Genomic DNA, 25,638 nt, shown 5'->3' on the forward strand with positions numbered 1-25,638 from the left:
TTGTGCTATAGCTCTAGTATTTTGTTGACTTTCTTTTACCTTTCTGAATCTTCCCACTTTCAAGTCTACCATAATAAAATCAGAGAAATTATATCTATGTCAGACAACCATTGACAGATCAGTAGTTCAGAAAAATTCTTAGGGTTTGATTTTCACTGTGTTTCACATGAGAAAAAGAAGGAACATTTTTATTATCTGCATTATTTCCAATGCAATGGACTGAAAATGTACCAATTCCAGTCCTACTAAGGAAATAATTATGCCCTATTTGTGGGAATGCAGGAATTGCTACCGGCAGATCAGACCACTATTCTGTTCTATCTGATGTCCTACCTTCAAGAGTTGACAATAGCTAATGCTCCAGAGGAAACCATTGTTGACTCTTCAGATCACGTAGCCATTTGAGATGGGCAGAGAATTCCTTCTTGAACCCCAGCAGGCAACAAGCTTATGTTCTGAAGCATGAGATTTAATTATTCTTTTCTTAGTATACATTGCTATAGATATTGCTAATGTGTGGACTGGATGACTCAAAGGAGTAGTAATATGATACAAAGTACTTAATCTCTAGCTCACTGATTCATGTCCAATTCAGGTTGACAGGCTGGTCCATAGTGACTAAAATTGTTAGTGTCTGAAAGACATTTGGTGGCCTGTGGGAAATGAATTGGTGGACTCAGTCCAATTCCCTATAGACAATCTAACAATCACCATTACTGGCATTAATTGGCTACCTTACTGTCAGTCTCAGCAGAGACCAAAATTTAAACGGGAATCGAAACTGAACTACTCTCAGCCCTATATATAATCCTTCCATGTAAGGGCCAAGACACTTTGCTGAAGCATTCCCTAGAACCTTTTGTATAAGATATAGGATTTCAAGTCTCAAGGACTTCCATATAAAGAAGCACTACAGTGTCCTCCAGCTGTGGTCAAAACCACTATATTTTACACTAGTAATACAGGTGTACTTCAGTGTGTATAATATTGTGGTATTCTTATAAGATCCCTGAAACTCAATACCTTTCACTAGCACATGGTGTTATGTTATTTGGTTGGTTGGTTTTGAAACAGTCATAAATTATCTAGCTCCTTTTCATACCTGGTCATATACTTAAGGCCAGAATATCCAGTATGATCTTTGCACTTTGTGATGTTCAGAAAGTTTGGCCATAATTGGCTAGTGGAGAATTTCCCTTGTGGAGAGGAACTCTCTGGTGGTGTAAACCTGTTGGGGCAGTTCCTGTGCTAGACATACTACCCTCAATGCCAGTGTAAGGAGAATGGAAGGACAGGAAGAGGATTCTGGTAGAATGTGTCTCTACTACAACAAACCTCCACTGGTATATGGTCTTTCCTGTGATTAACTTGTGTTGGCCAGCACAGCAAGTCAAAAATAAAACAAGCCCACTCAGTCCTATTTCTTGTTCAGTCAATCGCTAAGACAAACAAGTTTGTTTACATTTACAGGAGATAATGCTACCTGCTTTGTATGTACAATGCCACCTGAAACTGAGATCAGGCATTCACATGGCACTGTTGTAGCCGGCGATGCATGATATTTTCGTGCAAGATATGCTAACCATTTGTATGCCCCTTCATACTTCTACTTGTAAGCTCTAAAGTGTGAATGCTCATAGAGCCACTCATGAAATCACTCAGAGAAAGACACCAGCCAAATCCCCCCAGCTCCCAGCCTTGTACATCAGGAATATACCATCTTGCAGTGCTCAAGACCCTTTCTTGAGCAATGCAAATTTATTAATTGGTTTACTACTTCATTATTGGAAAGTGGATATACAGCAGCCTTTGTAAACCTGAGCAAATTTACCAAGCTTTTCAGGCAAACTCACATGTAAAGGTAAATGAGATTATTGATTACAAAAGATAGATTTTAAGTGATTATAAGTGATAGGCAAAAAGGCAGAGATAGTTACCAAAGAAAACAAAATAAGCGCACAATCTAAATCCTAAACCTGTAAGACACTAGGCAGTATTTAGATCAAGCAGTTTTCTCACCCCACTGGATGTTACAGTTCATAACAAACTGGTTTCACCCTTGAAACCTGGGCCAATCTTCACTGTTGGAGTATTCAATCTTCTGAGTGTTCTTGTTGCTTGGAGCATTGGTGGGGGGAGGAGAAAAGGACAAGCATGGGGCCACTGTGTTCTTTTTTATACTCTTAGTCCATGTGCTTGGAGAACACAAGTCCAGGCATGTCTGGTGGGCTTTGCTGACTCCAAGGTGAAGAAACACCCCCGTGTGTCTCCTGTGAGTGAGTCATTAAACTGCAACTCCTCTGCTGGACAATGGCTAGTGATGTCTGTTCAGCACCCACCTGAGCATTGGTTACTTCCTTTGTTGTTGTCTCTGGATAGCTAGTACCTGGGTGCTTCCCAAACCCACAATGTATTTTAGTGAAAACCATTCAACACAATTCTTATAATTTTATATGCAATAATGATACACATATTTAGATGGAACAATGGGTTTCAGCTGATCATAACCTTTCCACTGATACCTTACATGGCCAGCTTTATATGCAATATCACAATTATATACAGATGAGGAATGTGAGAGTTACAGGGTGCTCACCCAATGGAAAGAGTGTCACAGAAGTATTGTACAGTAGTTAAGATACTAACCTAGGATTCTGGAGACCCAAATTCAATTGCATGTTCTATCACAGACTTCCTGTGTGACATGAGGCTAGATACTCAAAGGTATTTAGGCTCCTAAGTCCCACTGAAGTTAATGGTAGTTAGGAGCCTAAATACTTTGAGGATCTGGGCCTATGTTCCTCATCTGTAAAATGGACACTTCCCTACCTCACAGGGGTGTTGTGAGGATAAATACATTAAACACTCAGAGATGCTCAGATACTATGGTGGTGAGGTCATGTAAGTACCTAAGAGTTTTATTAACTAATTATAAAACAGTGAGTAGTATTGGGGTATCAGCTTGTTGGGACCAAGAACCTGTCTTATTCTACTTATCCTATGGCACAGAATACAAAATAATCATATAGAATGGTGGCATTGTACTTGTAGCCACTTGAAACAGACAAATATTGCATCCTGTTTTATCTTTCATTGAGATGTCAGAAAGTCTAAAAATCTATTCACATGAAGGTAACATCAAACCAGCAATCTATGCTTGTTTTCTTTATTTTGATTTTAAAAGATGATTATAAAAGACTCTAGGGAGCCTTAAAACATAACTGGTACTGGAAAAAAAATAAAGTAAAAACCCCACAGCATTAAAATTATTCAATTGGGAAGTCTGGAAGTCAGCCTCTTACAAAAAAGCTCCTTTCCACCCCTTCATTATTGTTGGAAGCATACCTTACGCCCTCTCCAAGCTCCCCAGTCATGTGTGTCTTTTGCAACATGCTTGGAAGATCACCAAAATCAGGCTATTTTGGACCAAAGTGGGAGCAAGTTCCAGCATCTCAATACTCTCACTCAGAATGTAGTGATGGTGTCTCCCCAAAAAATATGTGACAAAACACAAAATACAGACTAGGGATCAATTGGCTCGGCAGCAGTGCTGCAGAAAAGGACCTAGGGGTTACAGTGGACGAGAAGCTGGATATGAGTCAACAGTGTGCCCTTGTTGCCAAGAAGGCTAATGGGATTTTGGGCTGTATAACTAGAGGCATTGCCAGCAGATCAAGGGACGTGATCATTCCCCTCTATTCGACATTGGTGAGGCCTCATCTGGAGTACAGCTTCCAGTTTTGGGCCCCACGCTACAAGAAAGATATGGAAAAATGGGAAAGTGTCCAGTGGAGGGCAACAAAAATAATTAGGGGACTGGAACACATGACTTATGAGGAGAGGCTGAGGGAACTGGGATTGTTTAGTCTGCAGAAGAGAAGAATGAGGGGGGATTTGATAGCTGCTTTCAACTAGCTGAAAGGGGGTTCCAAAGAGGATGGATCTACACTGTTCTCGGTGGTAGCAGATGACAGAACAAGGAGTAATGGTCTCAAGTTGCAGTGGGGGAGGTTTAGGTTGGATATTAGGAAAAAACTTTTTCACTAGGAGGGTGGTGAAACACTGGAATGTGTTACCTAGGGAGGTGGTGGAATCTCCTTCTTTAGAGGTTTTTAAGGTCAGGCTTGACAAAGCCCTGGCTGGAATGATTTAATTGGGGATTGGTCTTGCTTTGAGCAGGGGGTTGGACTAGATGACCTCCTGAGGTCCCTTGCAACCCTGATATTCTATGATTCTATGTTATTTAGAAAGAGAAGGCCAGATATTTAAGCAAACCAAAAGACCTACTAGCTCTCTTTTCTATGACTAATATTTACTTCTGTTTAACAGGTGATTTGTATATTGGAGGAGTGGCGAAAGAAATGTATAAATCCTTACCAAAACTGGTGCATGCAAAGGAGGGATTTCAAGGTTGCCTTGCATCAGTTGACTTAAATGGACGTCTGCCTGATCTGATCTCGGATGCCCTGTTTTGCAACGGGCAAATAGAAAGAGGATGTGAAGGTACTGAACATCATAATAGTTTCATCATACGTACTTCCAATATAAAGCAGATATTCTTATATCTCATTGTGCAAGTGTTAGACCCATCTGCTGAGTCCTGTTTATTTGTACTGTCTATATGGTGGGTTTATATTTTACCTGTGTAATTAGCGTTGTGCCTCAGTTGTAGTATAACTTGTGCACACTATTAATGAGGGTAGATGCCCACGAGGAGAAATGTATACCTACTCAACAAAGCACAAACTAACCTGAGAACTCTAATTTACCTCTTGAATATAATCTGTAGATTCTGCTCCTCTTTAGTGACAAGCTGGTTTTCATGTCTTTTGTTTGTTTGTGACATATTTTATTTAATCATGGTAACAGTAACAATTAGCTTCTATATAATACTTAGACATTAGCTAATGAATAAGCAGTATCCCAGTGCTTAGATTATGATTTTTTGGTTGTAAATCTTCCTATCCATTGAAGTTAATAAGGCCAAACTGTGCTCTGTCACACACTGTACAGCTTTAGTGGCTCCAGTGGAATAGTGTGGGATGCAAGTTAGGACCGAATTAGGCCCCAAAAGATTCATTTGAATATGAAAGCAAGGATTTTGCCCTGGATGATTACAGTTTTGGTTATGAGGGCAGATGGGCTATAAAATGTGGATTTTGTTTTCAAGGAGTCAGTAGTACTAGGGTGTTCATGTTTAAGGGTTTGTCTACGGTCTATCTCTAATTCCTCCAGTAGCTTCATTCCACAGAGTTTTCACTTTTATATATTAGTTTAAATCAATTCTCTGTCCCTACACACACTTTATTCACATCATTCTGAATTTAGCAACTGTCTTCCAGTACATTACTTTCACTAAAGTACCATTCTGCTTTGAAAAGTGACTACAAAAATGGCATTGTGGTGTTCCATGTTAATATTCTCTCAATGACTTTCAGATCAAGAAAATGTTTGGGTTTTTTCATGAACTGCTTAAGCTTAATTCATTCTTTCTATCTCTGGCCGAGTGAGTCTCTCATTATTTAGCCACACTGACATAGCTTCAACATTGGGCCAGAGAGAGAGAGAGTAAGCATGAGAATAACTCTGTATCACGGGTGTTAGAGCACTCCCTTGGGAGATCCAGGATCTAAGTCCCCTGCTCCGATGACCTTTTAAAATTATTGATGCAAAGTGGAACAGCTTCAACAGGAGAGAATGAAAGAGCTCCCCTTTCCACATCAGATTATCCCCTAGCCCAGCTGTTGGGGCACCCACCTGAGAGATGGCAGATCTCTTTTCCCACTCAGATGGAGAGGGGGTCTACCTGGTGAGTATCCTATCCACTAGCCTCAAAATTATAAGGGAGGTTCTTCTTCTGGCTTCTTGCTGAAATAGTATATGTGCCTAGCACCCAGAGAGGGTTTGCAGCTGAGATTCCCAAGTAGAGGGAAACACCTGCCTGCAGCATGGACTTAAGCACCTATCTCTGAGAGATGGGTGAGGCTTAGCACAGACACCACAGTTTGTCATCTCCCATTAGTTCTCTTAAGTGAGGAGCTTCATAGCATGCTGACTTTGGGGAATCCCATTTGAAGGCAACTGTCTTTCCCCGTTTGTTGTATAGAGAGCCGGGGCACTGCTCTCAGGCTTTGTGAATCCCATTGATTTTATAGGTGCTTAAAAGTTCTTGTGAACTGAGGCCCAGTTCACGATCCAAGCTAGTGGAATGCTGCCTTCCAGGTACTTTCCCCTAGTCCTGGGCCTCCTAATTACTCCCCTCACTTTTCTGCCTAACTGTGATGCTTACTGGTCTTTTATCTGAGAACCAGGTTACCTTCAGGCTGTTATCTGATCCCTGGTCTTAAAGCCGTCCCCTGAGATCCAGCTTAATTAGTCATGGGGCTGAGCCCACCTCCCTTAGAGGGCCATCCTATCCTGTGTCCTTGTGGAGAATTCCCATTAAGAATCAGCAGGAAGTCAATTTTACCTTCAGTGATGGTTTTGGTTAATGGGCTTGATCCAAAGCTCATTAAAGTCAATGGGAGTCTCTTCATAATTACTAAGGGCTTTAGATCCAGACAAAAGTAAGCTAGTAAGATTGGGCCATTAACAGCATCATGAGTAGCTTAAAATCGGGAGATTCCTTATAATATTGAGAGAGTTGGCAACAGTGTTAGTACGTGTGTGAGGGGTGCAATAAAGACAATGATAAGCACCACAGAAGAGCCCATGAATAAAATATATATTAATTTTAATTTAATATGTACTAGAAATAATGCAGCATGCCAAAATATATATTTTAAAATAATAAAAATAAGAAAAAGAATGTAAGAAATTAAAATCCTTGAATATGATTTCGCTAGAGTCACCATATAGACAACTAAACACTCATTGATTACCTTGATTACTATCTATTCCATTCCTTCACAGAGACAAGGTGGGGGAGGTAATATGTTTTATTGAACCAACTTCTGTTGGTAATAGAGAGAAGATCTGGAGCCACACAGGCCTTCTATCGGTCTGGGAAAGAAATGAAGAAGAGCTGTGTGTATCTCAAAACTTGTCTGCCTCACCAACAGAAGTTGGTCCAATAAAACATATTACCTTGCCCACCTTGTCTCTCTAATATCCTGGGACTGACATGCCTACCATTCCTTCACATTCATTCCTAAACTAAAATAACCCTAACCACCCATTTATGTACATAGACAGTATAAAAGAGATGAACAGTCGGTAAAGAAGTCATCAGAATAATGAAAACACCACTGATTATTTAACCTAGTTTATTGTCATATAAAATGAGAGATAATCAGACAGGAGTAGCCTACGTTTACTTACCTGAGCATAAGTATTAATAGCAAGCTCTTATCCATATCCAGGTCAATAAAATATAGTCCAGTCTAAACATGTAATGTCAATAGCATTTTTAATAGGACTGTCAATTAATTGCAGTTAGCTCAAGTGATTAACTCAAAACAAATTAACTCAATTTAAAAAATTGATTGGGATTAATCATAGTGTTAATCACACTGTTAAACAATAATAGAATACCAAATTAAATTTATTATAAATATTTTTGGATTTTTTTTTACATTTTCAAATATATTGATTTCAATTACAACACAGAATGCAAAGTGTACAGTGCTCACTTTATATTTTTATTTTTAATATGAATATTTGCACTGTAAAAATAAACAAAAAAATAGTACTTTTCAATTCACCTTATATAAGTACTATAGTATAATCTCTTTATCATGAAAGTGCAACTTACAAATTTAGATGTTTTTGTTACAGAACTGCACTCAAAACCAAATTAATTTAGCGCCTACAAGTTCACTCAGTCCTACTTCTTGTTCAGCCAATTACTAAGACAAACAAGCATTATCTCCTGTAAAATGCTGCCTGATTCTTATTTACAATCTCATCTGAAAGGGAGAACAGGCATTTGCATGGCACTTTTGTAGCTGGCATTGCAAGCTATTTATCTGCCAGATATGCTAAGCATTCGCGTATCTCTTCATGCTTTGGCCACCATTCTAGAGGACATGCTTCCATGCTGATGACACTTGTTTAAAAAATAACGTGTTAATTAAATTTGTGACTGAATTCCTGGGGTGTGGGGAGAATTGTATGTCTCTTGCCTGTGGTTTTAGCCACATTCTGCCATATATTTTGTGCTATGACAGTCTTGAATGATGACCCAGCACATGTTGTTCAATCTAAGAACACTTTCACTGCAGATTTGACAAAACATAAAGAAGGTACTAATGTGAGATTTCTAAAGATAGCTACGGCACTCAGCACAAGGTTTAAGAATCTGAAGTGCCTTCCAAAATATGAGCAGGGCAAGGTGTGGAATATGCTGTAAGAAGTCTTAAAAGAGCAAGACTCCAATTTGGAAACTACAGAATCCAAACCACCAAAAAAAAAAAAAGAAAATCAACCTTCTGTTGGTGGCATCTGACTCAGATGATGAAAATGGGCGTGCGGCATTCTGCACTACTTTGGATCGTTGTCGAGCACAACTGTCATCAGCATGGAAGCATGTCCTCTGGAATAATGGCCGAAGCATGAAGGGGCATAGGAATGTTTAGCATATCTGTCACACAAATACCTTGCAACACCAGCTAAAAAAGTGCCATGTGATTGCCTGTTCTCACTTTCAGGTGACACTGTAAATGAGAAGTGGGCAGCATTATCTCCTGTAAATGTAAACAAACATGTTTGTCTTAGTGATTGACTGAACAAGAAATAGGACTGAGTGGACTTGTTTTATTTTTGAGTGCAGTTTTATTAAAAAAATTCTACATTTTATGATGCATTTTTACGATAAAGAGATTGCAGTATAATACCTATATGAGGAGAAATGAAAAATACTATTTCTTTTGTTTATCTTTTTTACAATGCAAATATTTGTAATAAAAATAATAATGTAAAGTGAGCTCTGTACACTTTGTATTTTGTGTTGTATATAAAATCAATATATTTGAAAATGTAGAGAACATATAAAATATTTAAATAAATGGTATTCTATTATTAACAGTGCAATTAAAACTGCAAGTAATTGTGATTTTTTAATCTCACAATTACAATTATTTTTTTAAAAACTCATATTTAATCATGTTTAATTTTTTTTAATCATTTGACAGCTCTAAGTTTTATATGATCTATTTTCCTTTTGAGGAAGACTGGCTGCTCATGTTTGATCAGTCAGCTTCTTAAAGTTCTCCCCTATGTGAGAAGACTGCAATATTGCCAAGCCTAGGCACTCAAAAATCATGACACAGGAGCCCAAAATCATGAGATTGGCTTAAAAATCATAATATTTGTATTTGCCTTCTGGTTTCTGAGTAGATTTTCTCCATTAATCATAAGAGATAGGAACTTACTTTAAGATGATCATATAATCAATTGACTGTATGAGTTGAGACTTTGAGAAAAATGCCAAATATCATGAGACTTTTGACCAAATTGTGAGCATTGGAATTGTACATGCTCACTTAGCCCTGGTCTACACTATGGGTTTAGGTAGAATTTAGCAGCGTTAGATCTATTTAACCCTGCACCCGTCCACACAACAAAGCCATTTTTGTCGACTTGAAGAGCTCTTAAAATAGATTTCTGTGCTCCTCCCCGATGAGGGGATTAGCTCTGAAATCGACATTGCCTGGTCGAATTTGGGGTAGTGTGGATGCAGTTTGATGGTATTGGCCTCTGGGAGCTATCCCAGAGTGCTCCACTGTGACTGAGCTGGACAGTACTTTGAACTCAGATGCACTAGCCAGGTACACAGGAGAAGCTCCTGGAACTTTTGAATTTCATTTCCTGTTTGGCCAGAATGGCGAACTCAGCAGCACTCAGCAGCACAGGTGACCATGCAGTCCCCCCAGAATCATAGAGCGTAGAATGTTTCTATGCTCCCCCTGTCATCTCCATCCCTGTGGTTATTCCAGATCAGAAGGCGAAAAAAACGCACTTGCAATGACATGTTTTCCAGGCTCATGCAGTCCTCCTGCACTGATAGGGCACAGCTTAATGCATGGAGACATTCAGTGGCAGAGGCCAGGAAAGAATTGCTGTATTTGCTTAACAGCAAAAGTATCATGCCTCGCTAGCGATCCTGCCCGAGCCAGGTCACTGTGTCACATGCACTCTGCGCTGTGTCAGCCTTGGGTGGGGGCATGACTGTTTTGTTAGCAGGAAGGCCATAGATATAGACATTGCATTAGGTAGATTCTGTAGCTAGAAAAAACATTCCTGTGCATTTGGCAAAGTCTGTGGTAAAAAAAGAGAAGGCCCATGACACACCGAACTATTAATAATGTACAACCACATGTTACATAAAGTATAATAGGGACAATGCGAGGGATCTGTTCAAGTTGGGTTTCTGTAGTGTAATGGTTATCATGTTCATCTAACATGCAAAAGGTCCCTGGTTTGAAACTGGGTAGAAACAGGTCCCTGTTCCTTTTTCTGACTCCCCTCCTGCAATTTTAATCTTAGAACAGATCGCACTGTGAAATTTTACTTTGACTTATATCAATTATGAGTTAAATAATATGGAAGCTCTCTCTAAGTTATAGTCCCAGGTTCCTTATCCTTTCAGCTGCTCTGATAAACTAACATTTTTGTTAGGGGTGGGGGGAAATTTTCATGAAGTCTTTTATAGGGACTAAATGCTATCTAGGACTCTGAAATAGTCTTAACGTGGCCCATAGAGTGCAATCCTTCACATTCTGGATTTGTCATTCCACAAGCTGAACTGCTCCTTACTACTGTCCAGGCTCTATAAGCCATGGGAGCAAGGGGCAGGCTGGGGTAGGTGTGACAGCACGATGCTGCTGGCGGGGAGAGCAGCCTGAGGCAGAAGCCTCCAGCTCGTATGATATTCCAGGCAGGACTGAATCTCCATGAGACGAAACTTAAAGAAAAGAATGACCTGGAGTCACTCCCACTCTAAGAGGAGGATAGCCATGTCTGTCCAGGCGCCCCTGATCGACCTCACCAAGGTCTACCAGGAACACCCAGGAGACATATGGTGGCTATCAGTCCTACTGCACCATCTGCCGTGAAGGCAAGGAGCTGCTGCTGTGTAGAAATGCAGTACCGAGTCTTCCAGCAGCACCCAGGAGACGGACGGTGACGGTGAGCTGAGCGGGCTCCATGCTTGCTGTGGTATGGCAAGCATGACAGCGGGCTGAGCGGGGCCGGCGGACTGGACCACAGAAAAAAGGCGTGAAACGATTGTCTGTCATTGCTTTCAGAGAGGGAGGGAGGGGGGCCCGACGACATGTACCAAAAACAACTCGCGACAAAGCTTTTGCCCCATCAGACACTGGGAGCTTAACCCAGAATTCCAATGGTCAGAGGAGACTGCGAGAACTGTGGGATAGCTACCCACAGTACACCGCTCTGTAAGTAGATGCTAGCCATAGTAGTGAGGACCCACTTCGCCGGCTCAGTGCTCTTAGTGTGGACGTACGCAATCAACTGTATAAAATTGAATTATAAAAATTGACTTCTGTAAAATCGACCTAATTTTTTAGTGTAGACATACCCTTTAGGTCTCCATCCTACAATTGATAGCATTTGACAGACTGCTATGTCTGTTCAGAGACCCATTGCCACAGTTCACCCTTGCGCTATCACCTGCAGGATCAGGGTTTCTATTTATTAGGTTATTGTCCTGAAAACACTTATATGTATATGCTTAACTTTGCTACCATGAGAAATCCTATTGATTTCATTGGAATTACTTCTGTGTTTAATGTAACACATGTGCGTAAGTGTTTGCAAGATCATGGCCTAGTTTGTGATACTTTTCACAGGTAGGCAGGTGGGACAGAAAAGGCAAGTTTTTAATGATCACAGGAATTCGGGGTTGCCGCCAACAACAAATGCCTGAACTCCATGTAGTTTTGGTTCTTGAATAGACGTTAAACTTTTTGGGGACCTCTTTGTTGACAAAACTTCAGTGACAAGAAACTATAAAGATAGAACTGTAAACAATTGCTTAATAGACCTGCGAATAATTAACCGAAAGCTAGATCATTTCAGTCACTTTTATGGTTTGATCATTAGGGCCAGATCTTGCTCGACTGAATTCAATAATTTTTCCATAGACTTCAGTTGAAGTGGGATCAGGGCCTGCCATAGAAAAGTTTAATATTTTCTTCAGCACACATGGTGATGGACAGTGGTGACATAAGGTAACTTCTGAGTTACCTTTCTGATGTGCCACAAGACATCAAGACAGACCAGTAGGTAATATGAAGCTTTTGTTTAAATGTGTAACTCCCAAACCGATCCATGTCCTTACTTTACAAATATAAAATTGACTACCCATGCAAAGAAATAAATCCAGTCAATTTTAAAAAGTCCGCAACAAAGATGAAACAAAATTATATTTATACCACAAGTACTCAAAGCTGCATATTATCGCATCTGACTAAATAGCTTAGATAAATAAAAATAGATCTATAATATGTACATAAAATTATGAACCCAATGGTAATATTTATTGACATTTTCTAGCATCAGTTAAACATACTTTATTCTGTCAAGAAGTATGATTTTTAAAAAAATATTATTTACACTTAAAACCAGTCATATGGTTGTAACCAATCTGTGTTTTTTAGCAAATTCTGTTGGAGAAATATTTACACATAATATGCAAGAGCTGCAAAGCCATAAACACTCAGAATGATATGAGCAATAGCAAAAACTCATTAAGGCAATTGTTCCATAAGTTACAAAAAGTATTTCCTTCTACATTCATGCATTTTAGCATTCACTTTATTCTATATTTTTTTTTTTTTGCCTCGGTGTCTGTGTTTTTCTACTTTACTTCTGCATGACTTTTTTCTAATTTTAATTTGATGATGAGATCTAACATTGCATAACAAAAGTGTAAATAAATGCATGTATATATAGCATTTAAACACCTACAGATATTTTCACTTCATTTTTGTAAGGTGTCCAAGTAGCAGATTCTGTTTTTTTTTTAAAAAGTGAGTGACTTGTCAACCATCATAATACCCAAAGAATGATGCAATGCCCAAATGTTTAAAGAAAAACTTTTGAACTCAAAACTGCTAAGAAAGTGGAATGGCTGCCCTAGATGTCCCTTCTTCGTTGAATGCAGATCATCAGCTGCTGCATAAAATTTCAGATTAATCTGATAGATACCAGCATTTTAGTACACAGGCTAAATATATCAGAGCTAATTCATACTTTTGGCTAACCTGTGGTCAATAGTATACTCTATTGCTAGACCTAGTCTTGTGACAATCTTTTGGGTCCCAATTCAGCAAGGTACTTAAGCACTTGAATAACTTGAAGCATGTGACTAGTCACATTTATGTGCTTTAAACTGGGCACATGCTTAAGTATCTCACAGATTTTGGGCCTTGTTAAATACCCCCAAATGAGTGATTCTTATACGATTAGATTAGAAAATTCCACAGTAGGAACTTTCAGTGGGATTTAATTTAAAATAAGATTTAAGTGGATGTCTCTGTCTCCAAAATGTCTGAAAAGGGTTTTATAAGGATTAGGACCATATTATTTCCTTGATTAGTGCATGCCAATGGGAGATCTGTGTATGTTGATCCAAGGCAATATATGGTTCATAATGTATATTTCTATCTTAATTCTCCCAGTCATACAGAAAGGTCTAGAGGAGAGGAAGATGGGAAGCGATAATGTGCTAATGACTTTAGAATTCACTGTATCTGAACATGACAAATGACTACTCAGGATGCAGCCATGCATTCACTTTGCTAATGCATTCATATCTATCCAAGAAGAAGAAAAAAAACTTTTAATTTTCCTTCATTACATGTCATCAGCTCAATTAACCATTATATTTGTAGTAAAATACTGGCAAATTACTGCTTTCTCATTTTGGCTTGCCTAGAGATTTATGGCTATTAGCATTAATTTGTTTGTGTTATATGGCATTTCTTTCTCTTTTTAACAGCAGCATGCACTTTACTCTGAATGTTTTTCCTGTGTTTGCTGCCATTTCAATATTGCTTACTAACATATAATATATTTTGCCTTTTTTTTATTTTGCCGACAAAGTTGCATTGATGAAAGCTGATTTGCAAGGTAGATAGCCCTGTGTGTATTAAACAAGACTGAAACCCAGAATGCACAGCTGGATTTCTACAATAAATGCTCTGTACATTTCCTGCCATAAAGTATGTTGTTTTGTTTCAGATTTTCTCTTTTTACCCCTAAACATGATAAAGAACCTTCATTTTACGGCATATTTTGCATAAAGGCTTTCAGTCTTGAATATGTTTGTATAGTGATTGCTTTAGTGCTTTGATCATACCTTTTAAAAAGTTCTTTTATTTTTCAGTGGTCTAGTTATGAATCTCTAGAAATAGAATAGCTTTGTTTTTCATGTGTATGTCACATTTGGGCATGCCAGCTCATTAGTACTCTGATATTTTTTTTTTCTGTTTAAAAAAGAACCTGCATGGGATCACTAAAGCATGTGAATCAATACTTGCCAACATTCCTTCCTGCAAACCCATCCCCCAACTCCTCTTTATTTTAGACTCAGCTCTTTCTTAAAGTACTTTCTTGGATTTCAGGTACATTACAATGTAGCTTCATTTCCTAGCTTGTTTTTAATTTTCTGATCTTGTTTCGTGTAGCTTTATTTCCCATTTTCCATGGTACCTGGTTTTGCTGGTTGGAACACGTTTTGCAGGAAAAAGAATAAATACATTAATTTCATGAAAGAAAAGATTTAACCTGTTAATGGTGTGATGTGAAATTAACCATAGCTTGCTACAGTGTTAACATCCCTACTGCCCTTGTTTTCTTTATGAATTCTGTTCTGTCAGAATTAGAGCCAAAACAAAAGATCTTGTAATGTTATATGCCTCCACATAACACAGAAAGTTTTAAATAAATTCTACTTTAGATTCCTTTGCTCATTAGGTTTAAGATGTTGGCAACTACCATGTGATCCAAAGACAAAACATGTTACTTTGAAAGACAAAATGCTAGTCGCTTTTGTATGTTCTCATCAGGCCCCAGCACCACATGCCAAGAGGATTCATGTGCAAACCAAGGAGTGTGCTTACAGCAGTGGGATGGATTCAGCTGTGACTGCAGTATGACCTCCTTTAGTGGACCATTGTGCAATGACCGTAAGTATATCAGAGAATGCTTATCTAAAAGCCTTACAGCTCTAGGGCAGTATTTAAAGAAAGTGTCTGAAATTTGTATTATTCTAATATTATATAGTTAATTGAACTGGCAAAACTCTGAGAAAATCTATGATGCTTGTAGGAAGAACGTGATAAAGCATTACAGTATAAATGGGGGATAACAATACTACATCTAACATTGTGAAAGAATTTGGGTTTATTATATTTGATTGCATATCTAATGAATTGATGGTTACATATTTGAAATGAGTCTTGCATAAACATTACAAATAGTTTTTTTCTGATTAGAAAAAACTTTTCATATTTCATTATCTTAAGCTATATTGTAGTTTTGTAACTTTATTTCATGAGAGCTGTAATTACTATGAAACAGTTGACAAGGCTCATTATCTTTCTTTGTGGATTTCTTTAGGTGACACATTAAGCTCTGTCAAATAAAAAGCACTCCAAGTGTTTTAGGGTTTTTTTAAAATTTCATCTGAATAAACACAAATATCATATACCAGCCATCTGGTTCTCAAGTACAAATGGAAGTTGTGATAAATATGGGACCTGCTTCACCAGCATGCTGCTCTGGTTTCATGCCAGTCTAGACCCCTTGATTTCACTGGAGTTAGCTTGGTATGAAACTGCAATAATGCAGCAATGAATAAGGCCTATTTGATTAAAGAAACTATCAAGATTTCTTACTGAGGATTAAACTTTATCCCATTTGAGATGTCTGATTATTGGGAACCTTTGCATATTTCCAAGAAGGTCATTTCAATCAGACTTGGCATCTTGATTTTCACAGTTGTGTACATGTATTTTAATGAGAGTGTGGTTTCCACATCCTGCCAAATATGGTAGAAAGTGTTAATATAAATATCTAGTCAAGCATTTTTTGGCTACTATATGCAATTTTGGCTGTCCAGTCTACAACAAAGTTCATTTCTTTATTGGACAAGATCTAGACCAGCATCATAACTGTGATTATCTCAAAAGAGTTAACAATGCTTAGTTCAAATGGTAGGTCCCAAGCAGTTATGAGATTAGAAATTAAAATATATGGAAAATGTATGGCAAAAGATTCTCATAAGATTCCCATTGTTGGGGTTTTCTGTTATTATTTTTAATTGTTGCCCAAACTATACCCATTTTTTCATGATCTCCCATCACAAAAGTGGAAGAAAACCAGTTCTGGATATCTGCACTTTCTGATAGAATGCATAATGGGAGATTCAAAGCATTTAGGAGAGAGTCTACCATTAAGCCTTCAGACACACAATTCCAAATTTCAGAGGCCTGATGTGCAGGTAAAATGGGTGGGGTTCTGGTACTACTAAAGGCAGTTGGTTTTGATGCTAATTTGGATGCCATATACACTTTCATGGGTGTCTTATCGATATTGTTACAGATCTCAAAACACTGGGTAAAATTCAGTGGTGTTTAACTGAGCTGAGCTTACACTGATGTCGAGAAAAATTTGGCTCAGTTAAGGACAGCAGAATTGTCTCATGCCATTTTAGTAATAACACTTTTTGCTGCTGAAGAATAAAGTGCACTTTAAAACATAATAAGTGCAGTCTTCAACTGGTGTATTTTAGCATTGCTCCATTGAAGCCAACAGAACTACACTGATTTACAGGAACTGAGAATCTGCCCCAGTATTCTGAAATAAGAAAATTTCTGTACTTGTTAATTCATAAATTTGGATTTGCCTGTTTCATATTTACAAACCTAAGTAAAACAGAATGCTTAGTATATCAAAATGATGCATGTAGCATATTAGAGTAACAAAAAAACTGGGTTATTTTAAGGTAGGTAGCACTTTAAAAGTTATCAAAATAATGTGAAAAATTAAAAAAAATAATAAAGTATCATTATCTGTGACTTGATAAGTGTAGCATGTAAAATCCTACTATTTTTCAGAGGATTAAGAAGAAAGCATTGTCTAGCTACTTTTCCTGACTTTTCTTGCAAGTCTTAGTTAAGATATTTCTTGAAATTTGTACAAATGATGTTGTTCTTTTTAGGTTGATATTTTCAGTATGTCATAGAATCATAGAAGATTAGGGTTGGTAGAGACCTCAGGAGGTCATCTAGTCCAACCCCCTGCTCAAAGCAGGACCAACCCCAACAAAATCATCCCAGCCAGGGCTTTGTCAAGCTGGACCTTAAAAACCTCTAAGGATGGAGATTCCACCACCTCCCTAGGTAACCCATTCCAGTGCTTCACCACCCTCCTAGTGAAATAGTGTTTCCTAATATCCAATCTAGACCTCCCCAACGGCAACTTTAGACCATTGCTCAACTACTGTCAACTAGTCTGACCTCAGTTCATGAAAGTTTGACATCATGTCATCTCTAGTCTTCACTTACATACCTCTCGCCTGGTCCTTAATTTCCATAGCAGAAAGTTCAGAGGAAACGGAAAATGGGGAAAAAGTAGTACAGAAAAATATAGTTGTGATAGCTATGCAAAAATACCATAATACATATATATATATGCATGTAAGAGATTTTTTATAAAGTGCTATTCAGCATAAGTTAAGAGTATCAAAATTCAGCTCAAAATAAGGAAAGCATGAAGCAGTTTCTTCCTCTGACAAACTGAGTATGTCCTATACATATCTGTAAGTGGGGAGGAAAAGATTCCAGTGATCAGGGAACGTACTTCCTGGAAGAGTGAAGCTAATATCCTCTGTGAAAACTGATTCATGCCAGCATGTCTCAGTTTACAGCATAGGGGACCATATTCAGGAATATCACTAGAATCTGTAAACATTTTCAGTCCAGAAGAAACTTTTTAAGTGCATCCAGTGTAACAGATATATCACACTTGCAGATCATTAATGCCCATGATGACACAGGTAGGGACACGTTACATGGTGCTATTTCCTAGTTACTGAAAGAGAAATAATGTAGGGATGTCTTGACCCACAATGAGGACGAGGTTATCACTACTTCTGCTATGATATGACACTTGGAGATGCATGGCAGCAATGCTTTGTAGATGTGGTGTGTTGGAAATGCTATATTGTTAAGTGCAAAGCAGGCTACTAGAAAATGTTCTCACAAAATAGGATTACATAGAACATTGTGCAAAAAGGACAGTTAATGACTATTCTTACAAATGGTTGGCATCCTGGCTCCTCTGAGAAAAAACATTACAAATATCCTAAGTATTAGTAACTGCAGATTGTGGAGTGAAAACTGTCCTCCTCAGGCACTCAGCCTTTTCATAAGAGTAGGCTGAAAATAACTCTGGCAACAATAGCAAAAACTAAATCAAATGCTCTGAGTCTTTCTATGACTTTACATCTGTTTTCACCACCACAGTCCATAAGTGTAACTACATTAGTGAGCATAATGTCATATTTTTGGAAACAAATACCACTATTATGGCCTGGAAAATAGCAAAAATAATAACATTGCCACATTACATTAATATTGAAGCATTGAGGTGCCAAATTACAGGGCAGCTTCAATGCTGTCTGTTACCATAAGGGAATAATATATCAAAGAGTTGTATTTGTGATGGTGTAGCTAACACTTTGTCAACGCTACCATTAAAATCCCTCTTTCCAATGGTTTAGATCTTCACCAGGTAATCTCTTCTGAATAGACACTTGACATTCACAGCCTGTATGAATAGAGAAACTTTGTTCCTGAAATATGAATACATTAAGTTCAGATTTTCATTAAGGATATACAAAAAATCCTTCTGTCTTATTGTAAATCTTTTCTAACAAAAGATTCTGACTTTTAACAAATGAAAGAAACATATCAATGTTGCAAGACTACTGTAGATGTGGTAATTTAATTTTTTGATATAGTATAGAATCAAAGTTACATTGCTTAACAAATCAGGGTGTTGCCCATAGTTATTGTCAGATTTGCTTCCACAGTTGCTTAGATACTAATCCATAAAACTTCACAACTTGAATTCAAGGCAACTTGATGCAGTTGCAGGTTTGGGCTATATGTGGAATTGTAGGCAGGGATGATAGCACCACCTGTAAATACAGTTGCTGGACTCTTCCCACTATAAAACCTTGTTTTCAGTTGCTCATAACTTTGCCAAACTTTAACTGCTTGGCCTAAATTTGGTGAGCTTGGTAGCTGCCTCAGACTGATTTTTTTATTCATGTATTTTAGCTAAAATAAAGCCATTTCCAAGAACAAAACTAGGGGAAAATACATTGTCTTGCCATAGTAAAAAATAATTTCTGGTGATCTTTTCTTTGAGAAGCTCTATCTTTCCCATGATTTGGATCAGGGACTTAAAATATGGTGGGGTTGGCAGGTGACCCTTGCATCAGGGATGTGCCTTTTGTCATACCTGTGAAAGCCTGCTCCAATATGATGAAGTTATAAGCCTTTCATACATCCTCAGTTCTGATTTCCTCAAATTTAGAGGCTAAATTTCCAAAGATTCTATATGCACTGGGGATGCCCCACCTGGGGCTAAAGCAGGACTTGCCCTGCAATTGTACCTCTTGCACCTCAACTAAGAGCTGTGTTCTTAATGACCCTTCCTCATCTCCCGATTCCCGCCTAAGGCACATAGTGTGGAGAAGGGAGCTGCCTGATTAAATGAAGAGGGGATATGAGCTGGACCTGCAGGAAAGGGAGGGGAGTAGAGTGAGACAAGGAGACTGAGAATATGGCAGAAACTGGGACAGGGAGTTGGGGTAGGGTGGCAGTCTGGGACTCGCTGGGTGAGGAGACTGGGACTCCCAGTAGGGGGCGGCTGGAATGAGAGTTTGGCAGAGTTAGACTGGGACTTGCTGGGACTGGGATGAGAAACCCGAGGGGAGGAGACTGAGAGAGGGGAAGAGAATGGGACTGGGATGAGAAGCCAGGGATGGGGCAGAGATGGGACTGTGACAAGGAGAGGTTGGAGGGGATGATCAGAAGGGGTCATGTTTGTGGGAAATGGATTGAAGAATCTGTGCCCACTAGAGCACTCCACTCCAAAGCCTGGAATGGAACCATTCCTCTGCTGTCAGCAAATATCTGTGAAACCAGCTGGCAAAGTATATCAGTATTTAGTGCTGGTCCACACAGAGAATGAAAAGATACTACTGCTATCATTAGCTCCAATGGCAGAGGCCTGGTAAGTGGATCTAAAGGTTTCAGCTCTGCATATGAACTACGTGGGAGTCAATATACGGTCACAAGATGGAATTTCTGTTTTTCCAGTTTGCTCTTTTAAAACACTAGGAATTACACACCAAAAAAACTATATTAAAAGAACATTATTAAGGTTGAAAAGTCAATCAGTCAAAATTAGGAAATGTCAGAATTAAGGTTGCCTGTGCAACCATATTTCCCCCCCTCCCCCTTGCGTGTATGCATTATGATAGTCTTTAATTACATAATCATATGCTATTTTTCCACAGGAACCTTGTGCCATTCAATGCACAGGATGGACCTGCTCTGGGGAAGAATTAGGGCTGTGTAGTGAAGGAGGAAATAAAATATTGAATAGTTGCTTATTAAGTGAGCACCATCCATCTAACTCCTGCAACAAATGAAGCAAGATCCTCTAGACAAAGTCTCCTTCACTATGCACCCCTGATTCATCTCCAGAGCCGGTCCATCCTGTGAATTGAATGAGACAGTGATCCTGTAGAAAAAATAGTATGTGATCATGTAATTAATGACTGTATCATAATGGATACACGCAAAGGATCTGAACTGAGGTTAAACAAGTAACCTGAATTATGGCATTTCCTACTTTTGACTGCTTGACTTTGCAATCTTAATAATGTTCTTTGAACATAGTTTTTTGTGTGTGTGATTACAGTTATATGATGATGGGATCATTTACCTAGTTACTCTTTTTGCTACAAACATAATAAGTCTTCTGAGCTGTCATAGGATGACAGTAGGACTGTTGTAGAAACTCCCCTCTCTCAAAATCCTTTTTTCCTTTAGAAACTGCAAGTCTGGGGATGCAGGTTCTTGCAATCTGTGTTGACACAGGAGTCCAGTATAATACAAACAAGAGACTAAAATCCTCTGTCCACATCTCTTCCCTACATGCTGCTCTGCCAGTATACCTTAATATTGCTCTGGGTGTGCCACTTCTTGTTTCTTGGGCCACTCTTGAGATTCACATTAAGGTGCTAGTCATAATTATGTCTTTTCTGATGTGGCCACATTTCTGCAAGAAACAAGAGCAAATCCACCAAAACATTTCTTGTCAACCATCCATTTGAGGTCAGATTATGGTTGCTCTAATTATTTGTATTATGGTAATGCATAGAAGCCCCAACCAAAATTTGGGGTCCCATTGCATTAAATTCAGCACCCACAGATAGTATGAGAAGTCCCTCTCAAGAAGAACTTAAAATCTTATAGACAAAGATGATAAAAGGTGGGGAAAAGGGATGATTATTATCTCCTATTGTACAGAGAGGTTAAGTGACTTACCCTCAGTCACACATGAATTTTAGGGCAGAGCCCGGAATTGAATTCAGAGCTCCTGAGTCTAAGCCTAGTGCCTTAGCCGCATGACCATCCTTCATTTCTGATGGGTAGTACTTTTGATCTGGCTGTAAACTGAATCAGTGACATAGAGCTGCAATAGTCATATGAGCTATTTACTGCTCCTTTTCAATGTAGTGTTAACAATTCCTACCCAACACCTCAGGCATGCTGTCACAGATTACTAGTTACTAATTAAGATATCCACCCCCATCCCCTGTGCTGTAAAAAGAAGGAATGGGAAATTTCTGTGAGTGTTTTAACAGCCATCTGATTTCAGTCCCTAGTAGCTGAGAATTAAAAATCTGCCCTTGATAACATAGCAAGCCAAATGTTCATTATGGTTATTTTTCCCTCGAAGGCTTACAGTGCACAGGAGAAATAAAGGTAGATATTAACAAAACTACAATAGTGGGCAAGCCAGTTGAACTAATTGGGGAAAGTTTGATTTGTCCAGTTTACCTTTTCTTAATCTATTATTACGAGACATTGGGTAAAATCCTGGCACCACTGAAATCAGTGGCCAAACTTTCATTGACTTCAAAGGGATCAGGATTTTTTACAAGGTCAGTTTTTGGGAGGTGTGTTCAGACAGCTGGGAACCCTCAAGGGAGGAGGAAAGCTGTGAAAGGAGCAGGAAGAGCTATTCAGGAGTCATTGGTTAGGAGTTGGGGGAGTGAGAGAATCTTCAGCAGGAGCAGGGAGAGTATGGGGAAGTTAAAAGGAAGAAAATGACAAAGGGAAAGGAAAGAGTTCAAAAAATGTCATTTGTCTAATTTGTTTGCCCAGCTGAGATTTTTTAAAGAAGGAATTCTCACTAGATTGGTCTTTAAAAATGTCAAGAGGAAACATTATGGATATGTATAATTATGACTTTTTTTTCTTTCCCCTTTTTTTACATTGACAGATTTTTTTTTACTGTTTCACATAACTTGAAATGAATTAATGTAATAAAAGCTTTCATTAACTGTATTATGTGAGTTACAGTATTACTGTTCTTGGTGGTTTGATTGCAATTTCCAGAGAAGGGCATATAGGTATTTTATCTAAGACTATACTAGGATATTTTGGTATCAGATGATTTGCATAACCTTACTTATTTTCTGGGGGAAAAAAAACATTTTCTAAATGATATAGAAACGGTTTTGGTTTTTTTTTAAGTTGTGAACCAAGAGAAGATTGTTTTACAATGACTGCAGAAGGTGTTTATATGATGGAGCATTTCTGGTAACCTCTTATGTGACCATATAAGGAAAGAAGTAAATGTGATATGTAGGGAAAACTGAAATATATTTTGATCAGTTTCCTATACTGAACATTTTGGCAAGATATCAGCTACTCGTCAACCTTCCTATTATGGCAAAGAATTTTTTGAAGGCTTCGCCTAGCATCTCATCTATTTTCAATCAGTTTCCATTGCAATATGGTTTTATGCAACAAGTTTGGAACTGGATTTATTTTCTTATCAGGGCTTAAGCAGTACAAATTTTTGGATCACAGAATGGCAGATTTTTTGAATCACTTCTTTCTGCACCCCCTTTAGAATTCAAGAAGGACATTTGAGGGGCATGTACCACTACAACCCTTTCCCTGAACCTTAAACACAACGTGGTGTAGCCATTTGGGAACTTCCAGTTTGGCAAGGGTAGCACTATTGTAATTGTGTTTATATCTCAGATGGCAGTAATTATGTAATAGATCTCTTAGGCCATACTCAGAGAGACTCTTCTATTCCAACATATTAAAAACAGAACATAATGTCAGAAAAATACCAATTTCTCTGTATCTCTGGAGGAATCACTGGAGTAATTAAATTTGATTTTGGTATTTCAGGAATATCTTTTTTTTTAACTGATAGCATAATAATTCTATAAATCAAATCCTGGAAGCATTTCCAGTATCATGAAAATGATTAAGGGTTAATTGAATGTATTCTCATGGAACTAAAATCGGTCTGCTAGATATCATGAGAGACTCTTTTCCTTAGGACTTTCAATTGCTATGCTTTAAAGTCATATTGTACAAAGTTCAGGTCTAAAACTGAGTGGCCAAAAGCTGTCCACAACAGTAACAAGAGCAGATTTCTGCTATCAGTATGCTTTCTTATAGTTTTGTCTGTAAAATACTTTAATTCCCGGCCTTGAAAAACCTTTATATTCTAGCAATATGATATATTGAAAATCCATTTTAAGTAACTTCTAGGATTTCTGAATAGTATTAATTATAATACATGACACAGCTGGAGTTGATGTAACAGCATTACAATCTTTCCCCTCCAGCAGAACCCAGATATTGATGTGTGTCTTCTCCTCTTCTTTAAAGGCCATCTTCTTCAGGGTTCAATAACCCCCCCATCTTTAAATTTAAAAAATAAATAAACAAATAAATCTACCCCAGGTAGAATGTTCTATAACCCCCCAAAAGAGAGAAAAGCCAGAATGTCCTTTAATTCTACGAGGGAGTTTGCTATTGCCAATATATCTTATGTGGAAGGTGTTCAGTTTCTATAATGATGGATGGCAGTTCAAAATTCTAAAATAGAATTATTCTTTCTCTCCAAAGCCTGTACAATTGGGCTTATGTTTCTAAGGCAACCTGACCCTCACTTTCATGTATTCTCTCTTGACTGATAGCTAAATAGATACTAAGCAATATATATTTAAAGAAGAAAACATATTAGTTAAGAAAGTAGAACTTTACAGTAGCTCAATAAGATCTCAGTGGTCTTCCATGTCCTCACCTTTACCAGGTGCCTTTAACAATTTCAAATAAAGAAAAGCCTCTTCTATTGTAGATGCAATAAATATGTAGAGCGTCCCTTCAAAATGAACCTGGAGCCTAGGTGGATAAATTAAGGCATTCTGGATTGTGAATTTTAAGTTCAGTTTTCTTAGCTGCTGTGGATGTGAGCATGCACTTCAGTATAGTCAAGGAGGGCATAGAGAAAGGTGAGTTTTATATTATATATATGACATCCACCACTCTAGCTGCTTTTAAAATTCTGTTATATTCTCACACCATGAGAGAGGTAATGATTATGGCCTTTATTCACTGATCTACCTCCAAACAGCTTTCAATACAGGTAGTTAGCTGTCCCGTTTATGTGAACTGTTTCCGATCTTTCCCTCAGCCCTTATCTTTGAGTCTATGATTCCTGTACTCTGGATTCTCTGTCCATTCTTTAGTTCTTCCGCCTGGCATCTGTGATGTTTGAGTCTTCAAAATTTCTTCTTGGCTGAGACTTGTAAATTTTGTATTGCTCTTGGTCATGGCATTTTGGTGGTCTCAGTAGCCATATATGCAGGGTATCCATTCTCTGCTCAGTCATTTAAGAGACTGCAATAAGAGAACCAGGGTGGGGGGTAGTAAAAACAGCTTGCAAAGACTGTGATGAAGCAGTACCTCCAGGCTTGAAGAAATTATTCAAGCTTTTTAGTATTCAGATGCCATAATGCAGACAACAAGCACCAAAAAATGAGGGCATTGGGCGGGGGGGGGTGTGGGGGGGAATTAGAGAAGGGCTTGCAACAACTCTTTATCACAGATCAGAGCAGCAAAGCAGCCCAGAGCTGTCCCATCTCATGTTTCCTTTCTGTTTTATAATGTGTGACACTGTCCATGGATCTCTCAAATATAAAAAAAAATTCTTTACTGGGTACATTTTCCCCACCGACATCATCAAAACAATTCAGAAAGAGCCCACTGAATAAAGATCACAGACCAAATTCACTAGTAAGTGGTAAGCAAAAGAGGAAGGGTGATGAAGCACAATTCTTCTAAGGCATCTCCATCAAGTTGCTTGGTCCCTGTTGGACCAATTTAAAGGCCATATGGATGACCTTTATCAAACTCAGTGCTTATTCTTTAACAACATTTACACTGGTGTTCTCTAACACCCTGTGTAGTGACTCCACACCACTAATTAAAACATAGCCACAGGAAGAGACACATTATAATTGTAAATTTTCACACGTAAAAAAGTACTCCA

The 25,638-nt window shown here is 38.3% G+C and overlaps 1 protein-coding gene across 23 annotated transcripts in view; it reads left to right on the top strand.

The window, feature by feature from the left end:
- NRXN1 (neurexin 1) overlaps positions 1–25,638 on the top strand; it is a 1,265,182-nt gene that overhangs the window by 659,883 nt on the left and 579,661 nt on the right. For 15 of the 23 annotated variants that reach the window (XM_073339213.2, XM_078852309.1, XM_078852310.1 and 12 more), the window contains 3 exons: positions 4,330–4,503; positions 14,068–14,094; positions 15,033–15,152. In XM_073339213.2, coding sequence (XP_073195314.1) covers positions 4,330–4,503; positions 14,068–14,094; positions 15,033–15,152 — 321 coding nt within the window. Of the gene's footprint in view, positions 1–4,329; positions 4,504–14,067; positions 14,095–15,032; positions 15,153–17,188; positions 17,348–25,638 lie in introns of those variants that run through there. The other 8 variants (XM_078852301.1, XM_078852308.1, XM_073339200.2 and 5 more) reach the window with 2 other exon arrangements.

The sequence above is a fragment of the Lepidochelys kempii genome, chromosome 3, assembly GCF_965140285.1.
Source record: "Lepidochelys kempii isolate rLepKem1 chromosome 3, rLepKem1.hap1, whole genome shotgun sequence".
In the NCBI taxonomy this organism is placed as follows: Eukaryota; Metazoa; Chordata; order Testudines; family Cheloniidae; genus Lepidochelys; species Lepidochelys kempii.